Raw genomic sequence first — 25,750 nt, 5'->3', positions numbered from 1 at the left:
CAATAAACGTTAAGTGAAACATACTCTTTGGTTTTTTCGATAAAGTCACGTAGGTAATTTTTTTCAAATACATTAAATTACGACGTTTCGGGCGCAACACAAGCGTCCTCCTTCAGGTGGGGACAACTTAGCGAAAGCACACAGCTTCAAGTGTGTCCAAGTTAAGTGAAACATTCAGCGAATGTTCTCATTCAGACGCTGTCTTCCCGACAGACCTGTTCTTCACCTGAGGACGGCTGCTTGCGTTGTGGCCGAAACGTCGTGAGAATTATTTAATTGTTTTATTTTTATTATTTTATTATTCCCTTCTACGTGACTTTATCGAAAGAACCAATAAGATGAATCCCTGCAGTCACGAAAGCTTTAAATCGAAATTTAATGTTCTAAAACTCCATGTGTTCACAGCTCTTCATGCAATTCAATGAAGAAAGATACGCCGTTTGGTTCATCGCAGCCAGTGAAGGTATATTCCTCGGGGTATGTCCATTGTTAATGCACTGCTTAATGAAGGTGGATGGTTGTGGTTGTTTGACCAGGCCCGCTGTTGCGGGTTGATTAATGAAGGCGAGTGGCGCAGACGTGCAGTACAACGAGGGAGTTTGTATCACTGCCCTCTGCTGCCCATAGCGTAGTCCTGCAGCCTTTCACAGTGGCTATGCATGCAGAGGGCGTGACTCAACCATAACACGATTACCCAGGCTCAAGCTTGAGCTCTGTGTTGGTGCATTTGAAAAGCGAAAACAATTCCCTGTTTAGATCAAGCAACGTCTCCAGTGAGTGTTTATATTCTTGGTTCTTTCGGTAAAGTCACGTAGAAGGGAAATACTAAAATAATATAAATATATGAATATTATAAATAAATCATATCTTTCTGTTTTTTTTAATATATTATTTTATTTTAGTATTCCCCTTTCGGTAAAGTCACGTAGAAGGGAAATACTAAAATAATATATATTTATATTATTTTCCCTTCTACGTGACTGTACCCAAAGATCCAAGAATATGAATCCCTGCAGTGACGAAAGCTTTAAATCTCCAGTGAGTGTTTATATGAGGCTGTGGTTGTAAGAAGACACAGTGAGCGATGTGGCCGCGTGGCCTAATGGATAAGGCGTCTGACTTCGGATCAGAAGATTGCAGGTTCGAATCCTGCCGTGGTCGTTATTTTTACGTATTTCTTCTATATACAAACTAATATGTAATATTTACATTGCATTCATGTCAGTAAAATGCCAAGATCATTTCATATTATTCTCGAATCCACGTGTTCCTCTTACTGTGTCTCAGTGTAAATATTCACATATTCATGCTTCTTTGCACCATTTTATTTTCAGTTTTCTTTGTCAAGGTTTATATATTTCCGATTGTACACACATATATTTACACCAGTGGTGGAAATGTTTTGGACGGCATGCAACAGCGGCATGTTCTTAACCTCAAAAATACGAGTATTTATTTATGGTTTAAAATTATTTAGAGTGGCAGAGGCAAAGCGTGGAAGAGAGCGGACCATAAGAGAATGCAATGGATTGGAGAGGCGGTCACCCAGCAGTGGATGTCGAGTGACTTATTTTACCCAAGTGACTCTCATCTGAATATGAAGGCCCTCTCTTTCACTCTCTAAGCATGATGTTACTATAACCACGAGGGCCGCGTGGCCTAATGGATAAGACTTTGGATCAGAAAATCTTCGTGTAAGGTCTTCATTTTTTAAAGTTTTTTTCCGTGGGCTAATCCTGGGCTGCAACGTGTACAATCCCGGAACCTTTTTTTGCCAGTATCAAAGTATAAGAATAGGTTTTACCCTTTCTTGCAATAAAACAGGTTTTAAGATGTTCATCCTTCAATGATCTCTACACGAAGTGGCGGCGTCACCAAACCGCGAGTGGAGACGGGAGACGAGGTCAAGAGACTCTCACGGCTTGCGAGAGAGTGGGGGAGAGCGCCGGGAGAGACATGGAGGAGGAGAGAAGAGGTAGAGAGAGGTGGGAATGGAAGTTCTAGAGGAGAGGGGTGAGGGATGCAGTGTGGGCCGAGTGAGAGACCACACGGTTTGAGTCAACCTTCGCTAAGTGGGAGGTTGCTCATTCTATTCTGCTACCCCCATTGTCTGGAACTCACCCTTTGCATGCTGTCCGTGCCGTTGACTCCCTGAGTCCGATTCAAGTTAAGGCTCCAGGCCTTCCTTTAAGCCTCAACTTATGACTGCCTCTGTACCTACACGTGTATACACACGGAGCAAAAATAGATCAATTGGGAAAGGGAAACACACGGAGGGAGATATGGCCAGACACAGAGAGGGCTTAGTATAGAATTAGGGGAGAGAGATGGTGACTAGAGAGTTGGAGATTTATTATAGGAGAGCTGGGGAAATATATTGTATTCATTCTAGATTTGAAGCTTTCGTGACTGCAAGTATTCATACTTTTAGGTTTTTTCGGTAAAGTCACGTAGGTAAAAAATAAAAATAGAAATAAATGAAATAATAAATGAAAATAAATAAAGAAAAAGTTTTATTTTCTTTCTATTTATCTTTTTTACCTACGTGACTTTACCGAAAAAACCTAAGAGTATAAACATATTGTAGCAGGGGTGCCACGGTGGTGAGATGTTAAGTACTTCGCCTGGTATGCAGGATTTTTTTTGTTCGATCCCGACGACTGTATAATCAGAGTTTGTATGTTCACTCTCCGCGTAGTCGTGTGGATTTTCTCTGGGTCCTTCAGTTTTTCTATCCACATTCAGGAACGTGCGTTTAGAGGTATTTGGCTGCTATACATTTCGACATGATAAGCCACTTCGTTGAGCTATGATTTTTGGTCAGTTCGCTTATGAAAAAGAGCTTTTTAGCTCAGCTTACCTGGTTAAACATTTTTTTTTTAAACCTTGTAGCTTAGTTCACATGCCGGGATGCGTGAGATGCTGAGAGAGATGGAGAGAGAGAGGGGGAGAAGCGGCGAGAGAGAGAGCTCAAGAGAGCGGTGAGAAAAGTGGCAGCTCTTGTTGATGTTTGAGTTTTCTTATTGAAACGCCACGTGAATCAATGACAGCAACACAAACACTGAGTGCTCAGCCAAGCGGAGATGCACAGGTGGGAACGGGGTGGGGGTTGGGGGGGACCCGACCAAATGTGATTATGAAGGACAAACACTCTCCTCACTCTTGTTTTTTTCCACACTTTCCAACTAACTTTAAGAGTGTTTGATACATTACCTCTGTGCGTCCGTCCGTCTGTATGTAACGGCGTGGGGGAGCAGGGGAGAGGAGGGCGGTGCAGGCACGATCATCCAATGTGAAGTCAGCTTTGGTATGACGTTGGGTTTCTATTACAGACTTAAGCAATTAAAAACTAACTAAATAGATCAAAGCGTTGCCCAAATCCTAGAGACGCAAACCAGAGCAAAAAGGACCATTTGCAGATTTGCAAATGCGTTTTGCCCTGGCAGCTTCCTAATTAAATACGATTAATTAAATGCAAGCGAAAAAACACATTTGCTAGCGTTACATGATCCATCCATCTCTCACTCATGACTTAAGAATGTCACATAGTACTGTATTCCTCCCTGTGTCAGAACGTGATGTCGAAGGACTGACTACCTTTCAAGTGACCCCTGACAACTCCGTGAGCTGATCATGGCCTCGAGCGGCCGCAGAACGACGCGCTCCTACAACTATTCAATTCATCGTCGAGTCAATCTCCGATTCTCTTTCGTCTAATTGGTTTTACCATCTCATTGGTATCGTTGCTGTAGTTTAGGCCATGATCCACCAAAGAAATTGTGGCCAACGGCTTCCGTGCCAAGTTTTTTGCTTTTGTTAACCATATATATATATACCTTGGTTGGTGAGCATAGCCCTCGATTGTCCAAAAACCACAAGCAACAAAACGTAACAGAACAAGGCTATGAGTACCGGAGGACACGGGACGACGATAAATTGCGAATTCCCAAGCGGAGCCACGGTCGCTCACTGCGCACGCGGTCTGCCTTGGGATCGACCGTCGCCCACGATTGCCCTGAAATTTCCCTCCATGCATCACGGCCTCCGTGAAACTGCCCTCCTGCCCGGCCGTGACTGGCCGCCAGGCACCGCCGGCGATGACGATGACGCCCGCTAGATGTAGCGGCGCTGCGCGGGCGTGTAATTGAACGTCTCGCCCTCGAAGGGTACGGCCGGCGAGCGGTTCAGGGTGCTGCTCAGGAAGATGGTGATGGTGCCCAGCACCATGACGGGCCCCACCACGAAGAGGCACAGGCGGTCCAGCGTGCGCGCCACCCGGTACCACGCCTCCTTCTCCTGTCGCCGGCGGCAACGACGGAATCGGCATCAGCATCGGCACGGGCGCGGGCAGCAGCAGTAGAAGTCAGCGGCAGGAGTAGAAGCAGCAGCAATAGCGGCAGCAGGAGCAGCATAAGTAATGTGAGCCGCACCGACAACAGCACTGGCAGCAGTAGTGCTACAAGCTGCAGTAGAAGCATCAGCAGTCGAAGCAGTAGTATCACAAGCAGTATGTATGTTGAACGTGTTTCGCACCCTACTTAGCCATCTGTGCTAATAGGAGGTGCGGGGGGAAGGACAACAAACTAAACACAAAAAGCAGTTCTAAAGAAATTAGTTTTCAATCTAGATTTCAAACTTCATAGCTCCCAAAGGCGTCCTAATATCGGAACGAAGAGCGTTCCAGACGGCCGCAGAAGCACAAATGAATGCGACCGATGCGGTGACCGTCTTTTGTTCCGATGGCTAGCCGAAAGTCGCCGTGAGGATAACCGGAGTTCACGTGATGATGATTTATGCTCCTTGACGAGAATAGCAAAGTAGACGCATCAGCAGTCGCAGCAGTAGTACATTAAGTAGCAGCAGTAGATTAATAAGCAACACCGTCGGCAGTAGCGTCAATCACGGTAGCACGAAGCAGTAACAGCAGCAGGACGAGCAGCAGCAAGAGCAGCAGCACAGTAATGAGCGGACTGATAAAACCAGCAGCAGGATGAGTGCGGTTTTGGGGGGTCGAGGAGGTCGCCCACCTCTCCGTGCAGGTTCTTGTCGCGCGTGTGCTGGGCGATGACGAGGGCACCCTGCACAGCGGGCCTCAGCATCTGCAGCAGCAGCTCAGCCTGCTGCTCCACGCCGTCCGCCACCACCTGCCGCACTGAGTACACACACCGCACGCAGCACATGCACCGCACGCACCGCACACACACCGCACACACACCGCACGCACCGCACACAGTGCATAAACCGCACGCACCGCATACACACGCATGTACACACCCCGCACACACCGCACCATGCACACACCGCACACACTCCGCACAAACCACACACACCGCACACACCCCGCACACACAGCGCACACAGCGCATACACACCGCACACACCGCATACACCACGCATGCACCACACACCCCGATTGTGTACACATGCAGACAGAGAGACGGAGGGCGCTCGCAGATCCCCCGCCCCCCCGGCCCCTCCCGAGCGGCAATTAACCCTTTCCCGTTCCGATGACGTACGTGTACGCCATTTTGATTTTCTTCCGGTTCCGTTCCAATCAACCGGCACTGACCAGCGAACTTGAATAACCCTCATTCAGCAGTGCACTGACATAGTGCCGTTTATCAAATCATGAACACCGCGGAGTCCGGTAGAGACGACGGATTCAGCCCGCACGCAGGCGCCAGGTGGACGCAGAACCGTTGAAGAGACGGACACGGCATAGGCAGGCCCTCGTATGTGCACGCATGTACGTTTGTTTGTACGTACGTTGACCTTCTTTCGCAATGTACGCAGCCAACCATGCTAATCCAGCAGCGGGCAGATCACGCTAGGCGACAAGGGTGATAACGGAGACGGACACGCTCGCGGCGCGAAAGTAGTACCGGCGGGTGTGCGGCGCGTGACGAGGCCGTGCCGCTCGCTCATGCGCTCGAACATGAGCTCGCTGCGCGCCTTCACGTGCACGTACTCCTCCGCCGTGGCGATGAGGCCCAGCGAGCTGCGCCTGCGGGGCCCCAGCCCCGGTGCGCCCGAGTCCGGCGAGTCCTCGGGCTGTGACATGTGCAGTATCTGCGGGAGGCGCTCCAGGAAAACCTGGCAGCACGGCGATGGTGGTGTTGGTGGTGAGGCCATAAGCAAGCGAAAGTCGACGACCATCCCCCCCCACTACCACCCCGCTAACCGTGACAATTTGCCAAACGTCTTGGTTTGGATCGTAGGTGTGGAGGGGTTTCCCACCTTCACGAGGCGGGGGCGGAGTTTGAGGAGGGGCGGGCAAACCCCGCCCAAACTGGACGCCTTTATTAATTTACTTTCAGTCATTTACAAGAAAGATAAAAAAATGGATATTCATTATATGCACCCGCGATTCCTAATGTGAGGGACAAAGTGAACCCCTTGCCCCTTCCCCCTCCCCAAATATAGAAGTCAAACTCCGCCTATGAGCGCCAGTGGTCAACGAAAGTAAAGAGTAGAGTGCAATTTTTTTTCCATTGACGAATCGCCGCCTACCTACCACCGCAGTTGTCACCCCATTGTCTTGTCCCGGGTTTTACAAAGGTAAGCGGCAGTGACGGGCTGGGAATTTTTAAAAAATCTGCCCAGCCATTTGTAAACATCCCGGCCACAAAGTCGTGCTATAGGCAACTATTTATTCGTTTTAATGGGTTGTGAGACAAACTGTGTAGTAATAGTCGCTAGGTTTGCGATGTGGTGATGTGTTTGCGTGACTTTGCTGCTCGATCTCATTGGCCCATTTGGGCTGGGTCCAACAAACACAAATGGGCCGGTAAGGAAGAATCTTCGGGGCCACCAGATATACGGGGACTTAATGCCATCCGAGAGCGTAAATAAGCTACGAAGCGTACACATTATAAGTAATAAAAAATGTTAACAATAAAAAAATTATTCATGTTATTAATAAAAGACCGGCCCTCGGAATGGACCGGCCCATCGGGCACTTGCCCCATGGACTGGCCTATCAGCAGTCAGGGCCTGGCAAGAGGTGGTGCCCCGGGACGTTCACGTGTCATTGGTGGACGCCGTGGTGATGGCGTGGATGGAGGCGGCGGTGGTGGTGGCCTCACCTTGCGCATCCAGGGCTGGAGGTGGTGTGTGCTGGGCGAGCGGTGGTGAAGGTTGAGCACCACGACGGAGCTCAGCACCACCATGGTGACGAGCACCATTATGAACATCAGGTACCTGGGGCCACACCGTCATCAAAATGGCCGCCGTAGATCGTTCGTGTCATCATCACGATGTCCGACGTCGTCATCGGTAGAAGTGGCAGCACCGTGGGCATTGCTGTCATATTCATTACCGTACAGCCACTGTCCGTACAACCACTTCCATCGTCGACTTTACAACCACCATTGTCATCGTCGTCGTACAATCACAATTCCTATGACCTGAATTATCATCATTAGAAGTGTAAGGGTGTTGTAAGCACCCTTAGCAAAATAGCATAAGATAGCAGAGCTGTCACATCCATCGACAGGGGATGGGGACATTGTCTGTGGGAGGAGAGGAGGCAAGGAGGGATTAGTTGAGAGGAGGGGCCAGGGAAGGTTTGAGGAGGGGCAAGGAGAGGGGGGGGAGGACAAGGTGGTGGCCGAGTCTGGGAGATCCACGTGTGAATAAAGAGAAACCTTATGTTAAGCCTCCGTGTTACTTCTTACAGAAGCATCTAAATCACCATCACTATCATGGTCGACATCTATATCATCGTCATCACTATCATTATCGTCAGTAGAGAAAGCAACATCCACATGAACGTCATCATCTTCATTGAACAATCACTGTCCCACCACCAACGACAAAGACCACCCCCCCCCGCCCCCTTATAGCCTTAACAGGCTGTTGGGGCAAGTGCAATTAGTGAGCAGCACCTATGAAGGCTAGGCACGGCACACGAGGGGGGTGAGTGACCACCACCACTCCTGACACCCCCCCCCTGCCCCGCCACCACGTGTCCTCACTTGGCGATGATGGGGACCTCGAGGGAGGTCTCGGGGAGCTTCTGGGCCACGAGGAAGAGGAACACGGTCTGAGCGAGCAGCACTGAGATGGACACAGTCATTTTCTCCCCACCTGCTCACACCAGCATCATCATCAACAACAACACAACCACCACGATTAACATCAGCTGCAGCATCCTCATCGCCACAACCATAAGTTTCATAACCTCCATCATTGTCATCAGAAGCATCATCAGAAGCAGCGGCATCATCAGAAGCAGCAATATCAGCAGCAGCATCATCCCCAGTTGAAACTGCCACCATTAACGTCACCGCCATTCCATCGCCGTGACGTCACCAAATCCGGCTCATCACCTCCCGTCCAGCGGCACCTCCCAATTATTTGTATGTTATCCGATGAATCGAACCACTAGTGTAATTGATCACATAATTAAAGGATATCCCAGCTCTAGAACACGCACAGGGCCAGCTTAGGCTTGATGGGGGCCTGGGACAAGGCCCAGACTGGCCATAGGGCAGTCCATTGATGGCCAGCACACAAAGTGCTCGCCACAAATGAACCACAATACCTTGCTGATCTTGCATTGGAGCATAAACTATTACGCCAACTCCGGTAATCCTCACAGCGGCTTTTGGCTGGTCGTCGAACAAAGACGGTCACTGCATCGTGCGCTCTCAGAGCGTCTGGAACGCTCTTATGATATGAAGAAACCACCGGGAGCTATGCACTTTTAAATCTAGATTGAAAACTCATTAATTACAACTGCTTTTGTGTTTAGTTGTCCTTCGCCCCCCCCCCCCACACACAAATCTGTTTAGCACGGTTGGCTATGTACGGCGCGAAAGAAAGTTCAACATACACACACACATACGGCCTTGCACACAGGCACACGGCGCAGGCACACACACACACACACGCCAGTGCCACTGCCATCATGTGGAAACTCACAGTCGCAGGGGAGGTAGTAGGCCAGGCTGGCTATGAGGCTGATGATGACCATGGGGATGATGATGTTAATGACGTAAAAGAGCGGCTTGCGTTGGATGATGACGTAGAAGGTGATGTTCTGGTACTTGGTGTCGTCCTTGGACAAGGCTTTGTTAATGTGCTTCTTGGCTGGCAGGTGCACAATCTCCCATTCGCCGTTTTCTGCGGACAAGCAGAGGAGGAGAGGGCTTAAGGAAGGGAGGGCATTTACTCGCCAACAGCAGACCGTGTCTTTTTTTCACGATCAGAGGAAACAAGAAGATGCTCTGATATAGTTGGACACTTTGCTTCGTTCATCATTTAGGTTTTTTTTTCAATGCTTTGCTTTATGTGCCCCCCCCCCCCCTTTTTAAATGAAAGATTCAACAAAAGATTTCACGCTCTGCATACCGTGTCAACCCATAGGGGTTTAACCATATTCTTGTACAGGGAAATTTAGTTTTCAGGTCCATACGTCGTACAGCCGTTTGAATACGGCCAAACAAAATGTGTCTATTTGTGCGTCTCCCTTGTGATGGGACTTTGTAGGATGAACGTTGAGATTTATAAGGGCACGGGGTGACCAATAAGGTCTGAGTTGGTCTGTAATAAGGTAGGCACTGGTAAGGGGTTGACAGGTATGGTAAGTCGTTACTAGTACAGCACATCGGTGTGTTGGAGAGTAAATCCACAGATTGTAAATGTTGTGGGTTTACTCTCCAATGTGTACTAGTAACGAATGGGCATGTTCTGTTGACGTGACAAACCTTTCTAATTGGCTGTGTCGGGTGGTGGCGGGTTTAACGACACATTTATATTTACGCGATCTAACCCAAAAAGACCTGTATTATGGATGTTGAGTGTCGTGTTATGGTACATCAGTTCGTCTGGCATTTTGTGCTTGGTTTTTTTTATTACGATTACAGTACTGTGAAAATCAGGAACACATCCAAACCTGTGACCCATTGAGGTTGGCCGGGGTGATGATGATGACAAGATTAACTGCTGCTGATGAAGATGCTGATGACAATTCTCCACAAGCAGATGACGATGAATCTGCTGCTGCCGACAATAACAATGGTGATGTTTCTGTAGTTGCACGATCATTAAATTGCAACTTCTGCTCCTGATGATGATACTATTATTGCTTACGGCAATGAAAAGGATCTTTTTTATCGATGCTGATGATGTTTCTGTAGCTTCTGCTGCGAATGATGATTATATGTCTTACGATGATGACGAACCTGTTACTGCTGATACGAATAATCGACAATGGCTTTCTGATGCTGCTAATGATTATGCTGCTTCTGATTATTCTGCTACTGATGATGATGCTGCTGAAGATGATGCCATGATACCCTTGAATATATCATGGGATCTTTTTTCCAGTATAAAAGTATGAAAAATAAGAAGAGATTCTACCCTTTCTGGTAATAAAACAGGTGTTAAGATGTGCAAAGACCAAATAGAAACCTTTTGCAAGAGATCAAGTCTGCATTAACCACACGTACTTGTGGTGAATATGCAAACAAACATGCTCTGATAATAATACGCATTGTTGTTTAAACTGATTGGTCTACACCAGAGACATCTTCTTTACAAGCTTTCTTTTAACTCACTCTGTCTGTTGTTGTTGTCGTTGTTGTTGTTGTATCCTCAAATCTTCTAACTCAATTTTCACCCACTTCCCAATGTGGTATCGACTGCAAACTTGGTATACTTATGTCATACTGATGACAATACTATATTCTATCATAGCAAATAAAAAATATATTTTTAAACATTCTTTTGTGTATGTTATGTTTCAGCTTGGGTCTAATTGTCCACGGTCAACTGACGTTGGCTGTAATTGGCCACGGTCCCTTACGTTATAGCAAGCTTCTGGGCCACTTGCTGGAGTCGTGGAGTTCTTCCATTACGAGTACATTTCATAAAAGCGTGTTTTTTTATAGTTTTTTTTTAATATTACTTATTTATGGCCAAGTCTCACCAGTGTCAGACCAGATAACGCCGAAAGTCGAGCAGTACAGAGACGATGCACGTATCAGAGTATGTATGAGCGTTACCCGTGAAGGCCTCCTTATCGGTCACGATCCACTCCACGGTAAAGAACTTGTTGGGGGGATCCTGATCCTGATCCAACTTGAGCTGCATGTTAATCTCGCGGGCGCTGTACGTAAGCGAGCTGGGATGGACACCAGTAGCAGCAGAAAAGCAATCATCATTGTCATCATAACGGTCAGTCGAAATGTGTAATCATCAGCAACAAGAGTAGCAATGATACCAGTGGTGGCAACTACAGCATCATCATTATCACAGCAACTACAGCATCATCATTATCACAGCAACTACAGCATTATCAGCAGCAACACCCATCAAAAAGGATTTTTTTTTACAAACGGGAACAGGTATAGATAGACAGGGCGCTCTTCTTCCACCTCCAACCCAGCTTAAATATACGCTCCAAGCATGGTGGTGTTTCATTCTTCACCTGAGGACGGCTGCTTGCGTTGTAGCCGAAACGTCGTGAGAATAATTTTATCATGTTTTATTTTTATTATTTTATTACTTCCGTTCTACGTGACTTTACCGAAAGAACCAAGAAGATGAATCCCTGCAGTCACGAAAGCTTTAAATCGAAAAATGGATAGACAGGTTAGAAGGCGTGTAGATAGGTGGGTGCGTGGATAGATGGGAATTATACAGGCAGGTTGTAGGCACGTGGGTTGTCAAGGGGTGGTGGTTACACGAGAAAGTTGGCAGACAGGAATGTGGGGAAATTAAAGCTATCACATTTCTGGGAGGCTCAACCAAGACACACGGTGAGCTGGCAGGCCCACCTCTTGCCCGCACCATGCGTCACGCGCACGAGTCCCGGGACATTTAGGAAAAGACATTTTTTATTGTAGACAGGTAAACCGGTGTGTTGGTAGGTAGGGGCCGTCCATAAATGACTTCACACACCTGGGGGGGGGGGGGGTCAGACATTTGTGACGATGTGTGACGAGGGGGTTTGAGAAATGTGACGTCACATCAAAATGCGCAACTTTAAATAAATATAGACAACACGTTCTACTTAATTAAAGAGACTTTTTAATAAATGTTTTCTCCTCCAATATCAGAGTATAGCGCCACATTGAATACGCACTACAATGATAATAATTTATAGCGATTTGGGGGGGGGGGCAGAGCTTTGTGACGTCATATTTGAATGGGGGGGGGGGTCTGACTTTGTGACGCCGTGTGACGAGGGGGTCAAAAATCGTCCAAAATCGCGTGACGTCATTTATGGACGGCCCCCTATAGGTAAGTGGTAGATGGGCGGGTGGGTATGCAGGTGGGCGGTTACCGGAACACCAGAGTGCAGTTCTGCCAGTCGAAGGGGTAGTTGATGACGCTGATGGAGCAATAGCTGCGGTAGATTGCGGGTGGCAGCCAGTACACAAGTCCGCTGCTGTCCAGTATTACGTTGCAGTACAGCGCCATCGTGTACTGCCCATCGATGCTGCACACGCACGCAACACAACGGCGACAACTCCGTTATGACTTAGGGGGCCGTCCATAAATGACGTCACGCACCTAGAGGGGGGGGTCAGACATTTGTGACGATGTGTGACGAGGGAGGGGGGGGTTTGAGAAATGTGACGTCACATCGAAATGCGCAACTTTAAATAATTATAGACATGTTCTTAATTAAATAGACTTCTTAATAAATGTGTTTTCCTGCAACATCAGTGCAGCGCCACATTAAATACGCACTACAATGACAATCGTTTAAAGCGATTTGAAGCATGTTTTATTTTGGGATGGGGGGGCAGAGCTTTGTGACGTCATATTTGAGAGGGGGGTCTGACTTTGTGTGACGAAGGGGGGGGGGGCAAAAATCGTCCAAAATCGCGTGACGTCATTTATGGACGGCCCCTTACTCCGTCACCTGGGCCGTGACGGTGAGCATATTTGATCGTACACAAAGACCCCCCCCCCCCCCCCCCCCCCCGTGTAGCATGTATGTAACAGACTGTAGGGGCAAGTGCTGTTAGCGAGGACCTATGAAGGCCGATACGGCACGCGGGGAGGTGGGTGGCCAGCACCACGCCCGACCGCCTTTGTCTCCCCATTCGCGATTATATTATTTTTTACACACCAACAGCAGGTACTCATTTGAGGCTGAGTCCACCTAAGGGGGAGGCCCATGAGCGGTTCAAATAATCGTCACCGGCGTTGGCCGTGAGCGAGAATCGGCCTGAGCCTCTGGGCCACCGGGTTTCGCTGCGCTAACCGTGAGCGCCACCGCTCACGACGCGTCTTCTCGATTCGAAGAACGACGACAAGCAGACACGTGCTCGATCAGCAGCCACGCAACACTTCTTCTTCTTGTTCGCCCATCAAAGTTGATGATGACCATGGCACGTTTGTCATTTTGTTGGGTTTTGACGAGTGCGCAGATGGCTGAACAGGCCAATCCTAGCCCGGAATTCTCTGTGGCACACTGGACAGAGACACTGACGGCATGCAATGCCAACGCACGCGCACGCACGCCAACACACACGCACTGACGCGCTTACTTGTTCTCCAAGACGATTTCGGGCAGCCACACTTTAGACGGCGGAACGCGGAGTTCGAGTATTCCGCCGTATTCCTCGGGGTCCCAACTCAGCCGGTAGTCGGTCCACGTCTGCACAGAGGACAAAGTCAGCGAGCGGCTATTAAGTAGCGATGTTGCGGGTTGGCATAGATGTTAGCCCATACAGTTTACGGTCATATTATTTAGAGGGAAATTGAGTTTCAGGTGAAGGGGCCGTCCATAAATGACATCACGTGATTTTGGACGATTTTTGACCCCTCCCCCCGTCACAATAAGTCAGACCCCCCTCTCAAATACGACGTCACAAAGCTCTGCCCCCCATCCCAAAATAAAACATGCTTCAAATCGCTTTAAACGATTGTCATTGTAGTGCGTATTTAATGTGGCGCTGCACTCTGATGTTGTAAGAGAAAACATTTATTTATTTTATTTTCTACCTACGTGACTTTACCGAAAGAACCAAGGAGTATGGATTCCTGCAGCCACGAAAGCTTCAAATCAAGATTTATTTAAAAGTCTATTTCATTAAGTAGAACGTGTTGTCTAATTTATTGAAAGTTGCGCATTTTGATGTGATGTCACATTTCTCAAACCCCCCACTCCCCTCGTCACACATCGTCACAAATATCTGACCCCCCCACCTCCCCCCAGGTGCGCGTGACGTCATTTATGGACGGCCCCTAAATACAGCGTTCAGCCGTTTCAATACGGGGGGAATTGGGGTAAAAAAAAATAGCGACCACGGCAGGATTCGAACCTGCAATCTTCTGATCCGAAGTCAGACGCCTAATCCATTAGGCCACGCGGCCCTTGCGTGAAGTGCATCATGCTCCGACAAAGGAGAACGTAGCGTGACATTCACCGGCCGCTGATACAATATTCGTGACCGGTTGATTTGACAGCCAAACTGTTGCAATCTACCACTCATCTTCTTGGTTTTTTCGGTAAAGTCACGTAAAAGGGAAGTAATAAAATAATAAAAAGAAAACATAATAAAATATATTATTATATTATTTTATTATTTTATTATATTATATTATTTTATTATGTTTTATTTTTATTATTGTATTACTTCCCTTCTACGTGACTTTACCGAAAAAACCAAGAAGATGAATCCCTGCAGTCACGAAAGCTTTAAATCAAAATCTACCACTCATCTCAGTCAGCCAACCCATGGCACATGCACGCATACCTGTCAATCCATACGGTTTACCAGAATTCTTGTACAGGGAAATTGAGCCTTTTGGTTTGACTTTCTCCCCTGTGATGGGACTTTGCAGGATGAACGTTGAGATTTATAAGGAGCACGGGGTGACCAGTACTGTCTGAATTGGTGTGTAATAAGGTAGGGCACTTATAAGGGGTCGGCGGGGCCGGAAAATATTCACAGACAGACACCGTCTTCTCGGTTCTTTCGGTGAAGTCACGTAGAAGGGAAATAATAAAATAAAGCAAAAAATTGTATTTTTTTTATTATTATAAAATAATAAAAATAAAACATAATAAAATATGTTATAATGTTTTATTATATTTATTATTTTATTATTTCCCTTCTACGTGACTTTACCGAAAGAACCAAGAAGATGAATCCCTGCAGTCACGAAAGCTTTAAATCGAGACAGACACTGCTTCGTCAACTGCTTCTGTCAGTGTCTGTAGTGAACAATGCGATGTGGTGGCTACTTCCCGTGGTGGAGTCGGATGAATTAAAAATCTTACAAATTACAATGTCGAATATTACGGGCGAAGACTGCACCCATTGGCTTTTCCCCAGTAGCTCAATATTTGAAAACTAAGGTTGTTATCTGGTTGTATTACTCTGGGATTATTATTCACTTTTATCATAGTTCTTCATTTTATTGGAATTTCGAGAGTAGTCATTGCTATTTTTATTATCAGCTTTGTATTTCTGCTTAGATTGTATCTATACTTGTGAGTACTCTTTGGTTCTTTCGGTAAAGTCACGTAGGTATCAAATAAAATAAATCACGACGTTTCGATTGCAACAAGCAATCATCATCAGGTGGGAAAACCACAGCAATAATTATTTTTTTTGCTGAATTTTTTTTTTGCTGTGGTTTTCCCACCTGATGATGATTGCTTGTGTTGTAATCGAAACGTCGTGATTTATTTTATACCTCCGTGACTTTACCGAAACAACCACAGAGTATGGATTCCTGCAGTCACGAAAGCTTCAAATCTACTTGTGAGTAGTTTTATTTTTACGTACAGCGCTTTGGGATACTTCGAAATGAAAGGCGCTTTATAAAGCAGTGGTTATTGTTATTGGCTGTCCCATCATCGTTCGTGCCAACCACTGCATTTATAGGTAAGATGGAATTGGGAACCGAAGTAAATTGAGATGTCAAGATGCGACGACTCACTTGATCGATCCACACGTTGGTGAGAAGCGTTTCATCGGCCTCTTTCTGAAATAAAAACAAAACGATTGAAAAACGTCAATGAAGTTCCCACCGTGGCCGTGTACACAAGGAGGGCCCATCCTGACATTTGTTTTTTTTTATAGTGGCCAACGTGTTTGTAATACATGAAGAGTGAGAGATCAGCAAGATTTTGCGGATAATTTGTGGCAAGCACTTTGTGTGCAATGAGTGTGACCTTGTAATGCATTTGTTGGTCAACCTGAAGCCAATTCAGCTCGGCGAGCCCTGGACGGACAGGGCCCGGATCTTGCAGTACCCGTCACGACACGTGCCAAAGAATGTTCTACACGCCGCTGCCTGCTTGTGTTTTTTTTGCCAGACGTTGCAAAAATCGAGCCTTGTCGATACTATGCCACGTGCCACCGTGCGTGTAACATCGTATCGACCGTTCATCGTCGTCATGATGTGTGTCGGCCCCCGGATTTGCCATGGAGGTATATTCACACACGCGTGAGAGCATGATCGAGAGACGCCGCCCACCAGAGAGATGAGGTTGGAGAGCGAGAGCCCCAGAGAGATGTCCACGGGGACGTCTTTGTCGTGCGTAGGACGGACGTCGCGGTTGTAGTTTTTGAAGAGGTCGTTGTAAAGTCGCTGCTCCTCGTTTTCCGCCAGGGACTCACCCACTCCTGGGAAGGACAACGGGAGGGGCGGCGAGGGATGATGGTTTTCTGCACGTGGGACACGGCAATGATCGTTTCACGTTATTGTTCCGACGACGATGTAACCCGCGGACGGTGTCGGAACTCGAGAATGAAACCGGCGCTGCTGCAGCTTCCGTTGAAGCGTGCCCGTGCTGAGACACTTGGAAAGATTGAGCTTCTTAACTGCGTATATAATGATCTTCCCCCCCACCCCATACCGCTTGTATATATATGTACATGTGTTATATATATACAACATTCATATAAAACACAAGATACTTTCGTGGTGCATTGATTAGCCTGTGGGGTGTTAGCTGCGATATGGCTATACGATGATATATACTCTTAGTTCTTTCGGTAAAGTCACGTAGGTAAAAAATGAAATTAATAAAAATAAAACAATAAAAATCACGACGTTTCGTAGACTTGTGCTGCCTCCGAAACGTCGTGATTTTTATTGTTTTATTTTTATTAATTTCATTTTTTACCTACGTGACTTTACCGAAAGAACTAAGAGTATGAATCCTTGCAGTCACGAAAGCTTCAAATCTAGAATTATACGATGATATGTCGTACGATAGAAGATCAATGCTAATCAGTATCGTCTATTAAGCAAAATATCGCCCATATTGTGATTGCCGTTGCTCGTAATTGTTTGTTCATTGTTCAATTTCATGACGAAACATTGAGGAAATAAAAGTCCACATCTATTCTTATGAAGTTCACGAAAAAATATAAAGCTATTACCGATTAAAGTGGAGATTTGCTAAAAAAATTAAAATTCTGATCTTGCCCCCTCCCCCCCCCCCCCCCCCCCACTTTCCCCCACTTAAAATGTGATACCAATCATGCCATCAGCGCTCATGTCAAGCGGCACAAAGTCGTGTTGGAAGACCTCGCGGGGCAGTACGACCTCGTGCGTCAGTATGTACGTGCTGGATGTCAAACTTCTTTCGCACAGTACGTTAGCCAACCGTGCCAATCTCGGCCGGCTACGTACGGTGAGAAGCAAATTCAACGCAGGTATATTTTCGGAGCCTCTTCGGAAAAAATAACCCTTCAGGCGGTCATCTTTCTCACGTACATTACTGCTATATTCTTGGGTTTTTTCGGTAAAGTCACGTAGGTAAAAAATTTAAATAAAAATTAATAAAATAAAAATAAAATAAAAATCACGACGTTTCGGAGGCAACACAAGCCTATAAAAAAATCACATCGTGATTGATTTTTCTTTTATTTTTATTTTACTTTTATTAATTTTAATTTAATTTTTTACCTACGTGACTTTACCGAAAAAACCCAAGAATATGAATCATTGCAGTCACGAAAGCTTCAAACATAGAATTACTGCTATACTAGATTCGTGTTTGTCGTGTGAAATGTGATTATGAGAGTTGCAATCGAGGCCAAATTAAGTGCAAAACCAAAGTAAATGTAAAGTTATTGGGGGTTTTGTGTGTGTGTGCAGTCAACGATCACCGACTATAATTGCGACTCCGATGGCTGAATCACCCGGTGGCTGAAAGGGGCATTCAAATTCAGAATCTCAGCTGTTGTCAACTCAGAGCTGTGACCCCCACGAACCTTCCAGCCATCCGGCCGCCTCCACAAATGGGAGTCAATGCAAGAGCACAGCATCAATGTGTATTTATAACCAGGAGAGTGAGAGAGCGAGCGCGTTGAGACTGCGAGTCTCGCTGGCAAGGGGCACCTGGGAAAGAAAGCAAATACAAGAGCAGATCCAGAAAAGAACGATCACATTTAAAGGCCAACAGATACGATTCATGGGATTTTCTCAATACATGTCTTATATATACCAGATTAATACAAAACACAGGATATTGCCGTGGTATATTCACACTGATGTGTTAGCCGCGATAATGTGATACAATGATAAATTGTACGATATAAGATCCACGGTAATCGGTATCGTCTATTAAGCAAAATATCGTCATGTTGTGATTGCTGTTATTCGCAATTTTTTGTTCATCGTTCAGTTTTCTGACAATATATTTTGGACGTAAAAGTTCACAATGATGCTTATGAAAAAAATGCTATTCGCCATTAAAGTGGCGCTTTGCAAAAGGTTTTCTGGAGTCATTTCCGGTAGTGGCGATCATATGATGTCTTCATTTTCACGAACAACCTTTGTGCCCATGGCTACACAGCGGGAAGGAGAGTGGAGTTATTGATACAATGCATGGAAAGATAAAAAGAAACGGGACAGGCAAGAGAAAAATATGTTAACTACCTCGCCTGGTATGCAGGATGTGTGGGTTCAATCCTGACCATGACGCCTGCTGCTGTATATTTGGAGTTTGCGTGTCTCTCTCTCCCCGTGGTCGCGTGGATTTTTCTCCGCGTCCTCCGGCTTTTACCTCCACATTTAGAGACATGCGTTCAGAGTATCTGGCTGCTATACATTCCACATGATAAGGCACTTCGTTGAGCCATCATTTGTGGCCAGGCTGATAAAATATCCATATAGCTCAGTGGGCATTTCATGATCAAATAAAATTGCGTTGAGTTTTAGTTTAGTTGAAGAGAAATAATGGGAAAAAAGAGGAAAATGATGGAATAACGGGTGCAAATGTTCAGGAAAGATGAATATCGGGAGGGTTGAGGCTACATCAAGGCCTCTACACTGCTGCACGGAGCAGCGTCTGCGTGCATAGTTCAGAGTGTGGGTGGCCACACAGAAGTAACGTAATTTACGGGAGGCTTGAAGTGATTTAAAGAGATGGTCAATCTGATTATGAGATGATGTATTTTACATACTTTGAAACTGGCAAAAAAAGGCCCCATATTATTGTGTAACTGCCTGCATGTGCACCCTAAGCGTTACTGCAGGTCACAGAGTTGCAATGATTGTCCGGTATAAGATGTATGGGCAGACTTATGTGGAGTGAAATGCAGTGAAATGACTTTGAATTGTTTTTGTTTGTTCCTACTGGAAGAACGAAAACAACACGATAACATGCGAAATTGCAATTACATTACAGTGCAACGTTACGACAAACATTTATTGCGATAATCGTCATCTGCTGAAACGTAATATCGTATCGCATCGTGAAAGTGTATATTGCGGCAACCCTGGTTAGCGCATTGGACTCGTAATCAAGAGGTTGCTGATTCGACCTCCCGCGCGGCAGCTGAAATTCCGTCTTCGCCCCCCCACACACATCCACCTCCCTCCTTCCAGCAGTAGAAATGTACGTGGTGGGGTAAACGTGTGAGTACCCCCACCTCTTTCAAGACGACTGACCGGCATGGAAGAGTAGGCCAAACATACCCCTCTAGAAGGGTGTGTCAAGAGCCCCGCTGTAGGTGGAGGCCCTTCTGCCAGCAGGGGCGGGAGCCGGCTATTTCAGGGCTGCGCTTCTACCTTCTACGCTACACTAACAAAGTGCAAACAAACGCGAAGGCTAGAAGCTAACGATCGAATTCATTTACATTTAGATTACCGGAGCAATGCCAATTGGCAATAATTTACCAAGGCAAGCCTCGCCGTGTCTCGAGACTTATTGTCCAGGCTTGTGCTACTGCATTTAGATGTTTGGACATTTACATTTGCAATCAGAGGTTTTCTTTTTGCTTTGTGTGGGAAGGAACCGATGAACCCGGAGAAAACACCCACCTCGCATCCGAGGTTTACGGGAAGTGGTGGGATGGGTTGGGGTGACACTCAGCAATGCCATCGTCTGGCCACACCTCGTTGCCCCACGCCTAAACTAAAGCTAAACTTTTATATAACCGAGTATAAGGCCCATTGAGCGACATTGATTTGTTTTTTCAGAAGCGACCTGGCCAACAATGATAGCTCAACGAAGTGGCTTATTACCTAGAAATTTGTAGCAGCCAAATACTCGAACCGCATGTTGATTCTAAAATGTGGAGGGAAAACCGGAGGACCCGGAGATAAAACCCACGTGACCACGGAGAGAGACACGCAAACTCCAAATATACAGACGTCAGGGTCGGGTACGAACCCACGACCTCCTGTGTTCAAGTTCAAGTTCATTTATTAGGTATAGCCCTGTGAGCCATTCGGCTACCAGATGAAGTAGTTAACATCTCGCGAACGAGGCCAACGTTTGACTTCGTACGGTGCGAAAGAGGTTCAGCATACAGGTCATACACACGACACAGATCAGAGACGTGAGCAGGCGGCTCAAACCAGCTGAGGCTCAACACGTGCGTGTAGGAAGTCGCTGCAGTCGTGTTGGGTGGGAAATTCGACAAATTCACAGCGTCAAATGTTGACATCAACCACTGCCAGTCCAGAGGCAGTGGTGGACAAAAAATTCCACATTGCTATGGCGGGGGCCACCAAGCCTGGCCACGGGACTGTTGCCACCGTTGACTCAATACTTTACTTTAATCAGCGCGTGGGGGGTTAATGGGACGATGTGTTGGGATTGTAACAACCGATGGCTTGAGACAAGCGCTGGCTTTGGGATGTAGCGCTCCAACCTCACGCAAACACACGCAAAGATCACATTCACATACACACACATTGCTCACACACACACACCTCTCTTAAAGACAAATATCCCCCGTATAGCCTTAACAAATTGCCGTGGCAAGTGCTGTTCATCGAGTACCTATTATGACACACAAAAGGGGTGGGTGGCCAGCAATCACTCACGGCCGCCTTTATCTCCCGAGTGACGATGTTTACAACACACCGCGTTTGACACTGCCTCTGCCGTGGGGAGGAGGGCCAGGACTGATTTCGATATCCGTGGGCGGGAATCGAATTTTCTGTCACCGGTTTCGTAGCGCAGCGCTCTAACCACGGCGCCACCAAATAGACAAAGATCCCCCGTATAGCCTGTAGCAGACTGTTGGGGCAAGTGCTGTTAGCGAGCACATATGAAGGCCTGCACGGTACACGAGGGGGTGGGTGGCCAGCACCACGCGATGTTTACACACCGCACCAGGTACTAATTTGAGGCTAAGTCGACCTAGGGGAGGCCCAGGACCGATTCAGATAATCGTCACCGGGTGTTGGCCGTGAGCGCGAATCGAACTCGGGTCGCCGGATTCGTAGAGAAACGCTCTAACCACTGCGCCACCGCTCCTCTCTCTCTCTATCAATCTCGCCCTCACACAACCTCACAGACTCGCTTCTGTTCCCTCGCCCTCTCACCGATCAGGATGACGGCCAGGAGCAGAGGAGCCCACTTCATGGCGCAGGGTCGCGTCTGCGTATTCTGCGTCTTGCGCTCCCCTTCTCTCTTCGGCTCGACTTCTGCGTCTGCGTCTCTCTGTCTCCTCCGTCTCAGTATCTCGATGCGTCGCTATCAGTACCCCCCCCCCCCACACACCCGCTCCACCGTGTGACTGCGACGACGACCTCCAAAACCATGGACCGCGTTCCCCTTCGCACGGCTCCAAATGTAAACGTGACGGCGAGCGCGTTTTTCGGCAGGAATTCACCAACGCTCTCGGACAGAGCGACCGAACGGCTTAAATTACGGCACAATCGGAGCTCCAATCGGTGTTCTCAACAGACAATAGAACATCTTCTTGGTTCTTTCGGTAAAGTCACGTAGAATGGAAATAATAGAATAATAAATAATAAAACATAATAAAATTATTCTCACGACGTTTTGGCCACAACGCAAGCAGCTGTCCTCAGGTGAAGAACAGGTCTGTCAGAAAGACAGCGTCTGACAATAGAACATCACGATTATGTCTCTGTTTGTCTCCGTGTCCTCCCCCCCACCGTGTCTCAAGTGTCTATTGTCTCTGTAGCTGCGACACTGGGCGTCCAATTGTCTGTGTGACGAAGTGCGTCTCTATCGATGTGTCCGTGTCACACCTCTCCTCCACGGAAGGTGTCTCTCTCTCTCTCTGTCGCTTATCTCTTTGGATTGTGTCTGGGCCTCTCGGTCTCTGCCTCGTTGGTCGTCTCGCTGGCTCCGAGCGGCTGTAGTCTCCCAGTCGCCGGGACTGCGTCCTCAGAAGTTGGCACTCTGCGTGTCAGTGTCGCTCTAGTTTTGTCCCACGAGTTGTAACACCGTGCCACTCACTCTGTGTGAGTGCGCCTGTCTCGATATCTGTGTGCGTCTGTCTGCTGGTCTCAGTGTCTCTGTATCCGTGTCTCTGTGACACCGCCACCACCACCACCATGCAGTTGCTCCCCGCGTCTCTCAAGAGCGTAGCAGCTGCGAGGGGGGTGCGGGTGAGTGAAGAATGAGGAGTGAGTAAGGGATGTGAGTGACGGATGAGTATGGGGGGGGGAGGTGAGATATGGGGGTGAATGAGGAATGAGTGAGTGCGGTGATTGAGAGATTAACAAGGGAGGTGAGTTGGGGTGGGGGGGGGGTGAGTGAAGGGATGAGCGTGAAATGCGTGAGGCGGGTGAGTGAAGGGTGAGTGAGCCGGATGGGTGAGCGGGTTGGGTTTGGGGTCAGGAGTGATGGGTGGTTTACGGGTTAGCGTTAGAAGTTGGGGGTCGTTGAGAAGTGAATGTTGGGAGTTCGGGGTGAGTTGTGAGGGTTGGGAGGGGTTGGTAAGAGGTGAGTGTTTGGGAGTGAGGGGTGGGTGAGGAGTGCTTGGGACTGAGGCGTGGGTGGGTGAGTGAGTTGTGAGATTCGGGAGCGATGGGGTGAGTGTTTATTGAGGGGTGGGTGTTGGGAGTGAGGGGTGGGTGAGGAGTGAGTGTTTTGGAGTGAGGGTGGGTGGGTGAGTGGAGAGATTTGAGAGCGATGGGGTGAGTGAGGGGTGAGTGTTGGAAGTGAGCTGTGGGTGAAGAGTGAGTGTTTGGGAGTGAGGGTGGGTGGGTGAGTTGTGAGATTCGAGAGCGATGGGGTGAGTGAGGGGTGAGTGTTGGAAGTGAGCTGTGGGTGAGGAGTGTTTGGGAGTCAGGGGTGGGTGAGTGGAGAGATTTGAGAGCGATGGGGTGAGTGTTGAGTGAGAGGTGAGTGTTGGGAGTGAGGGATGGGTGAGGGGTGAGTGTTGGAAGTGAGGGGTGGGTGGGTGAGTGTTGAGGGTTGGAATTGAGGGGTGTGTGAGGATTGGGGGGGAAGGGGCATTGCCATTCAATACAATCAGGCCACAGGTGCAGGCTTTTTTAACAGACACGAGTGAATGTGTGTGTATATGCGTCACTGTATTCGCGTGCACATGCCCCCACGTTTGTAAATGCGTGTTCGTGTCAGTTTTTGTCTCCGTGTATGATGTACGTGTGCGTGATAGGATGTTTGTGTGTGTACGTGTCTGTGTGTGTGTACTGTCAATACGACTGTTAAAGTGTTTCTAATTGTGAGAGAATGTGCGAGTGTGTATGTTCTTGTGTATGTGTGCATGTATACGAGAAACGTTGTTGGGTATAAGATTAATATAAATGTACAGCAATTCGTCAATCCACTGCTGGATTAAGGCCTCTTCACGTCACTTTGCTCCGGGGGGCAGGGGGTTCACGATACGTATGTGTGTGCATTAGCTTGTGTATGAGTAGGCCTTCGTAGGTGCTCCCTAACAGGACTTGCCCCTACAGTCTGTTACAGGTTATACGGGGGATCTTTGTATGAGTGTGTGGGGAACGGTGGCGCAGCAATTAGCGCGCTGCGCTTCAGAATCAGAATACAGTATTTATTCATACCGGAGGAATCCGATGAATTCTAAATTTAGTTTTTACAAATATCCAGTAGTTTTACAAACCCGGCAACCCGAGTTCGATTCCCGCACACGGCCAACACCAGGGACGATTATCTGAACCGGTCCTGTTCCTCCCCAATGTCTACTCAGCCTTAAATGGGTACCTGGTGCGGTGTGTAAACATCACCTTTGGGGTGGGGGGGGGGGGACAAAGGCGGCCAGTAGTGGTGCTGGCACACGTATGTATGTTGAACTTCTTTCGCGCCGTACATACCCAACCGTGCTAAATCGGAGGTGCGGGGAAGGACAAACTAAACACAAAAAGCAGAGACACACCAACCCCCTCGTGCGTCGTGTCGGCCTTCATAGGTGCTCGCTAACAGCACTTGCCCTAAAAGTATGTTACGGCTATACGGGGGGTCTTTGTCTCTATACGCGCGCGCGTGCGTGCGCGTGTGTCCGTTGCAACTGAGCAGGGTCAGTGTCTCTCGCGCGTTCAATGGAATTTCCGCTGTTATTTTGGGAGCCGCAGTGGCAGATAGGTGGGGTCGTGGTGGGGGGGGTGGTGGGTGGTGGTGGGATGGTGGTGGTGGAGGGGTGGTGGGTGGTGGTGGGATGGTGGTGGTGGTGGGATGGTGGTGGAGGGGTGGTGGTGGAGGGGAGGTGGTGGGGGGGTGGTGTTGGGGTGGTGGTGGGGGGGTGGTGGTGGTGGGGTGGTGGTGGAGGGGAGGTGGTGGGGGGGTGGTGTTGGGGTGGTGGGGAGGTGGTGGTGGTGGGGTGTTGGTGGTGGGGTGGTGCTGGGGGGGTGGTGGGTGGTGGTGGGATGGTGGTGGTGGGGTGGTGGTGGTGGGGGGGGTGGTGTTTCGGGGGGGGTGGTGGGGTGGTGGGGGGTGGTGATGGTGGTGGGGGGGTGGTGGTGGGGGGTGGTGGTGGAGTGGTGGTGGTGGGGTGGTGGTGGTGGGGGGTGGTGGTGGTGGTGGGGTGGTGGTGGGGGGGTGGTGTTGGGGGGGTGGTGGTGGAGGGGTGGTGGTGGGGTGGTGGGGGGGTGGTGGGGGGGTGTTGGTGGGGTGGGGGGGGGGGCATGGCACGCGCTGCTTCAGCTTCCCGACACACCGCTGCTGCTGCTGCTGCTCACAGGGCATTTATATTTCACCATAATCAGCCGCGTGCTCTATCCACTGCTGGATAATGGTCTCGCCAAAGCCGTCTCGCGGTCGCGAACGAGGAGCTTCGTCAGGCTTCGAGCTGCACTGCCCAGTGAGCAGCAAGTAGTCAGCCTCTAACTCACCGCAGAGCGAGGTCTGCACGGCACGAATGCGGTCGGCTCCTTCGTCGATTAGCAGTCCGCATTGCAACTTGCTGCGGTCACCGTACGGAACCGGTTGCCTGTCAGGGCCGGGATACCTTTGCCGGGCATTCGGCTGGTGATTTGGTGACAATTCTGGTCCAGCGCTGAGTGACAGCTGTCACGCAAACCTCGTCGATACGGACATCAACACCGTACTGGCTATCATCAGCGGCACCGT

At 48.3% G+C, this 25,750-nt stretch overlaps 1 protein-coding gene and 2 non-coding genes across 3 annotated transcripts; 1 reads left to right on the top strand and 2 right to left on the bottom strand.

Annotated features, from left to right (window-relative positions):
* The first annotated feature begins 1,088 nt into the window (after positions 1-1,088).
* Positions 1,089-1,161, top strand: TRNAR-UCG (transfer RNA arginine (anticodon UCG)). Its single transcript has one exon. It is a non-coding gene; the product is annotated as a tRNA-Arg (tRNA).
* A 1,388-nt stretch (positions 1,162-2,549) lies between these two features.
* On the bottom strand, positions 2,550-23,175 carry CHRND (cholinergic receptor nicotinic delta subunit). Its single transcript, XM_061552984.1, has 12 exons — positions 21,769-23,175; positions 16,453-16,601; positions 15,913-15,957; positions 13,509-13,618; positions 12,293-12,448; positions 11,010-11,128; positions 8,926-9,126; positions 7,977-8,088; positions 7,086-7,200; positions 5,883-6,093; positions 5,028-5,152; positions 2,550-4,296 (listed from the first exon to the last, which is right to left on the bottom strand). Exons 1-12 carry the CDS (start codon positions 21,806-21,808, stop codon positions 4,114-4,116), a joined length of 1,566 nt encoding a protein of 521 aa, XP_061408968.1. The 5' UTR covers positions 21,809-23,175; the 3' UTR covers positions 2,550-4,113.
* On the bottom strand, positions 14,265-14,337 carry TRNAR-UCG (transfer RNA arginine (anticodon UCG)). Its single transcript has one exon. It is a non-coding gene; the product is annotated as a tRNA-Arg (tRNA).
* Positions 23,176-25,750: the final 2,575 nt, after the last annotated feature.

Source organism: Lethenteron reissneri, chromosome 2 (genome assembly GCF_015708825.2).
Source record: "Lethenteron reissneri isolate LAM-NWPU_2019-01 chromosome 2, ASM1570882v1, whole genome shotgun sequence".
Taxonomy (NCBI): domain Eukaryota; kingdom Metazoa; phylum Chordata; class Hyperoartia; order Petromyzontiformes; family Petromyzontidae; genus Lethenteron; species Lethenteron reissneri.
The sequence above is the reverse complement of the archived record's forward strand: the minus strand, read 5'-3'. Positions and strand labels throughout refer to the sequence as shown.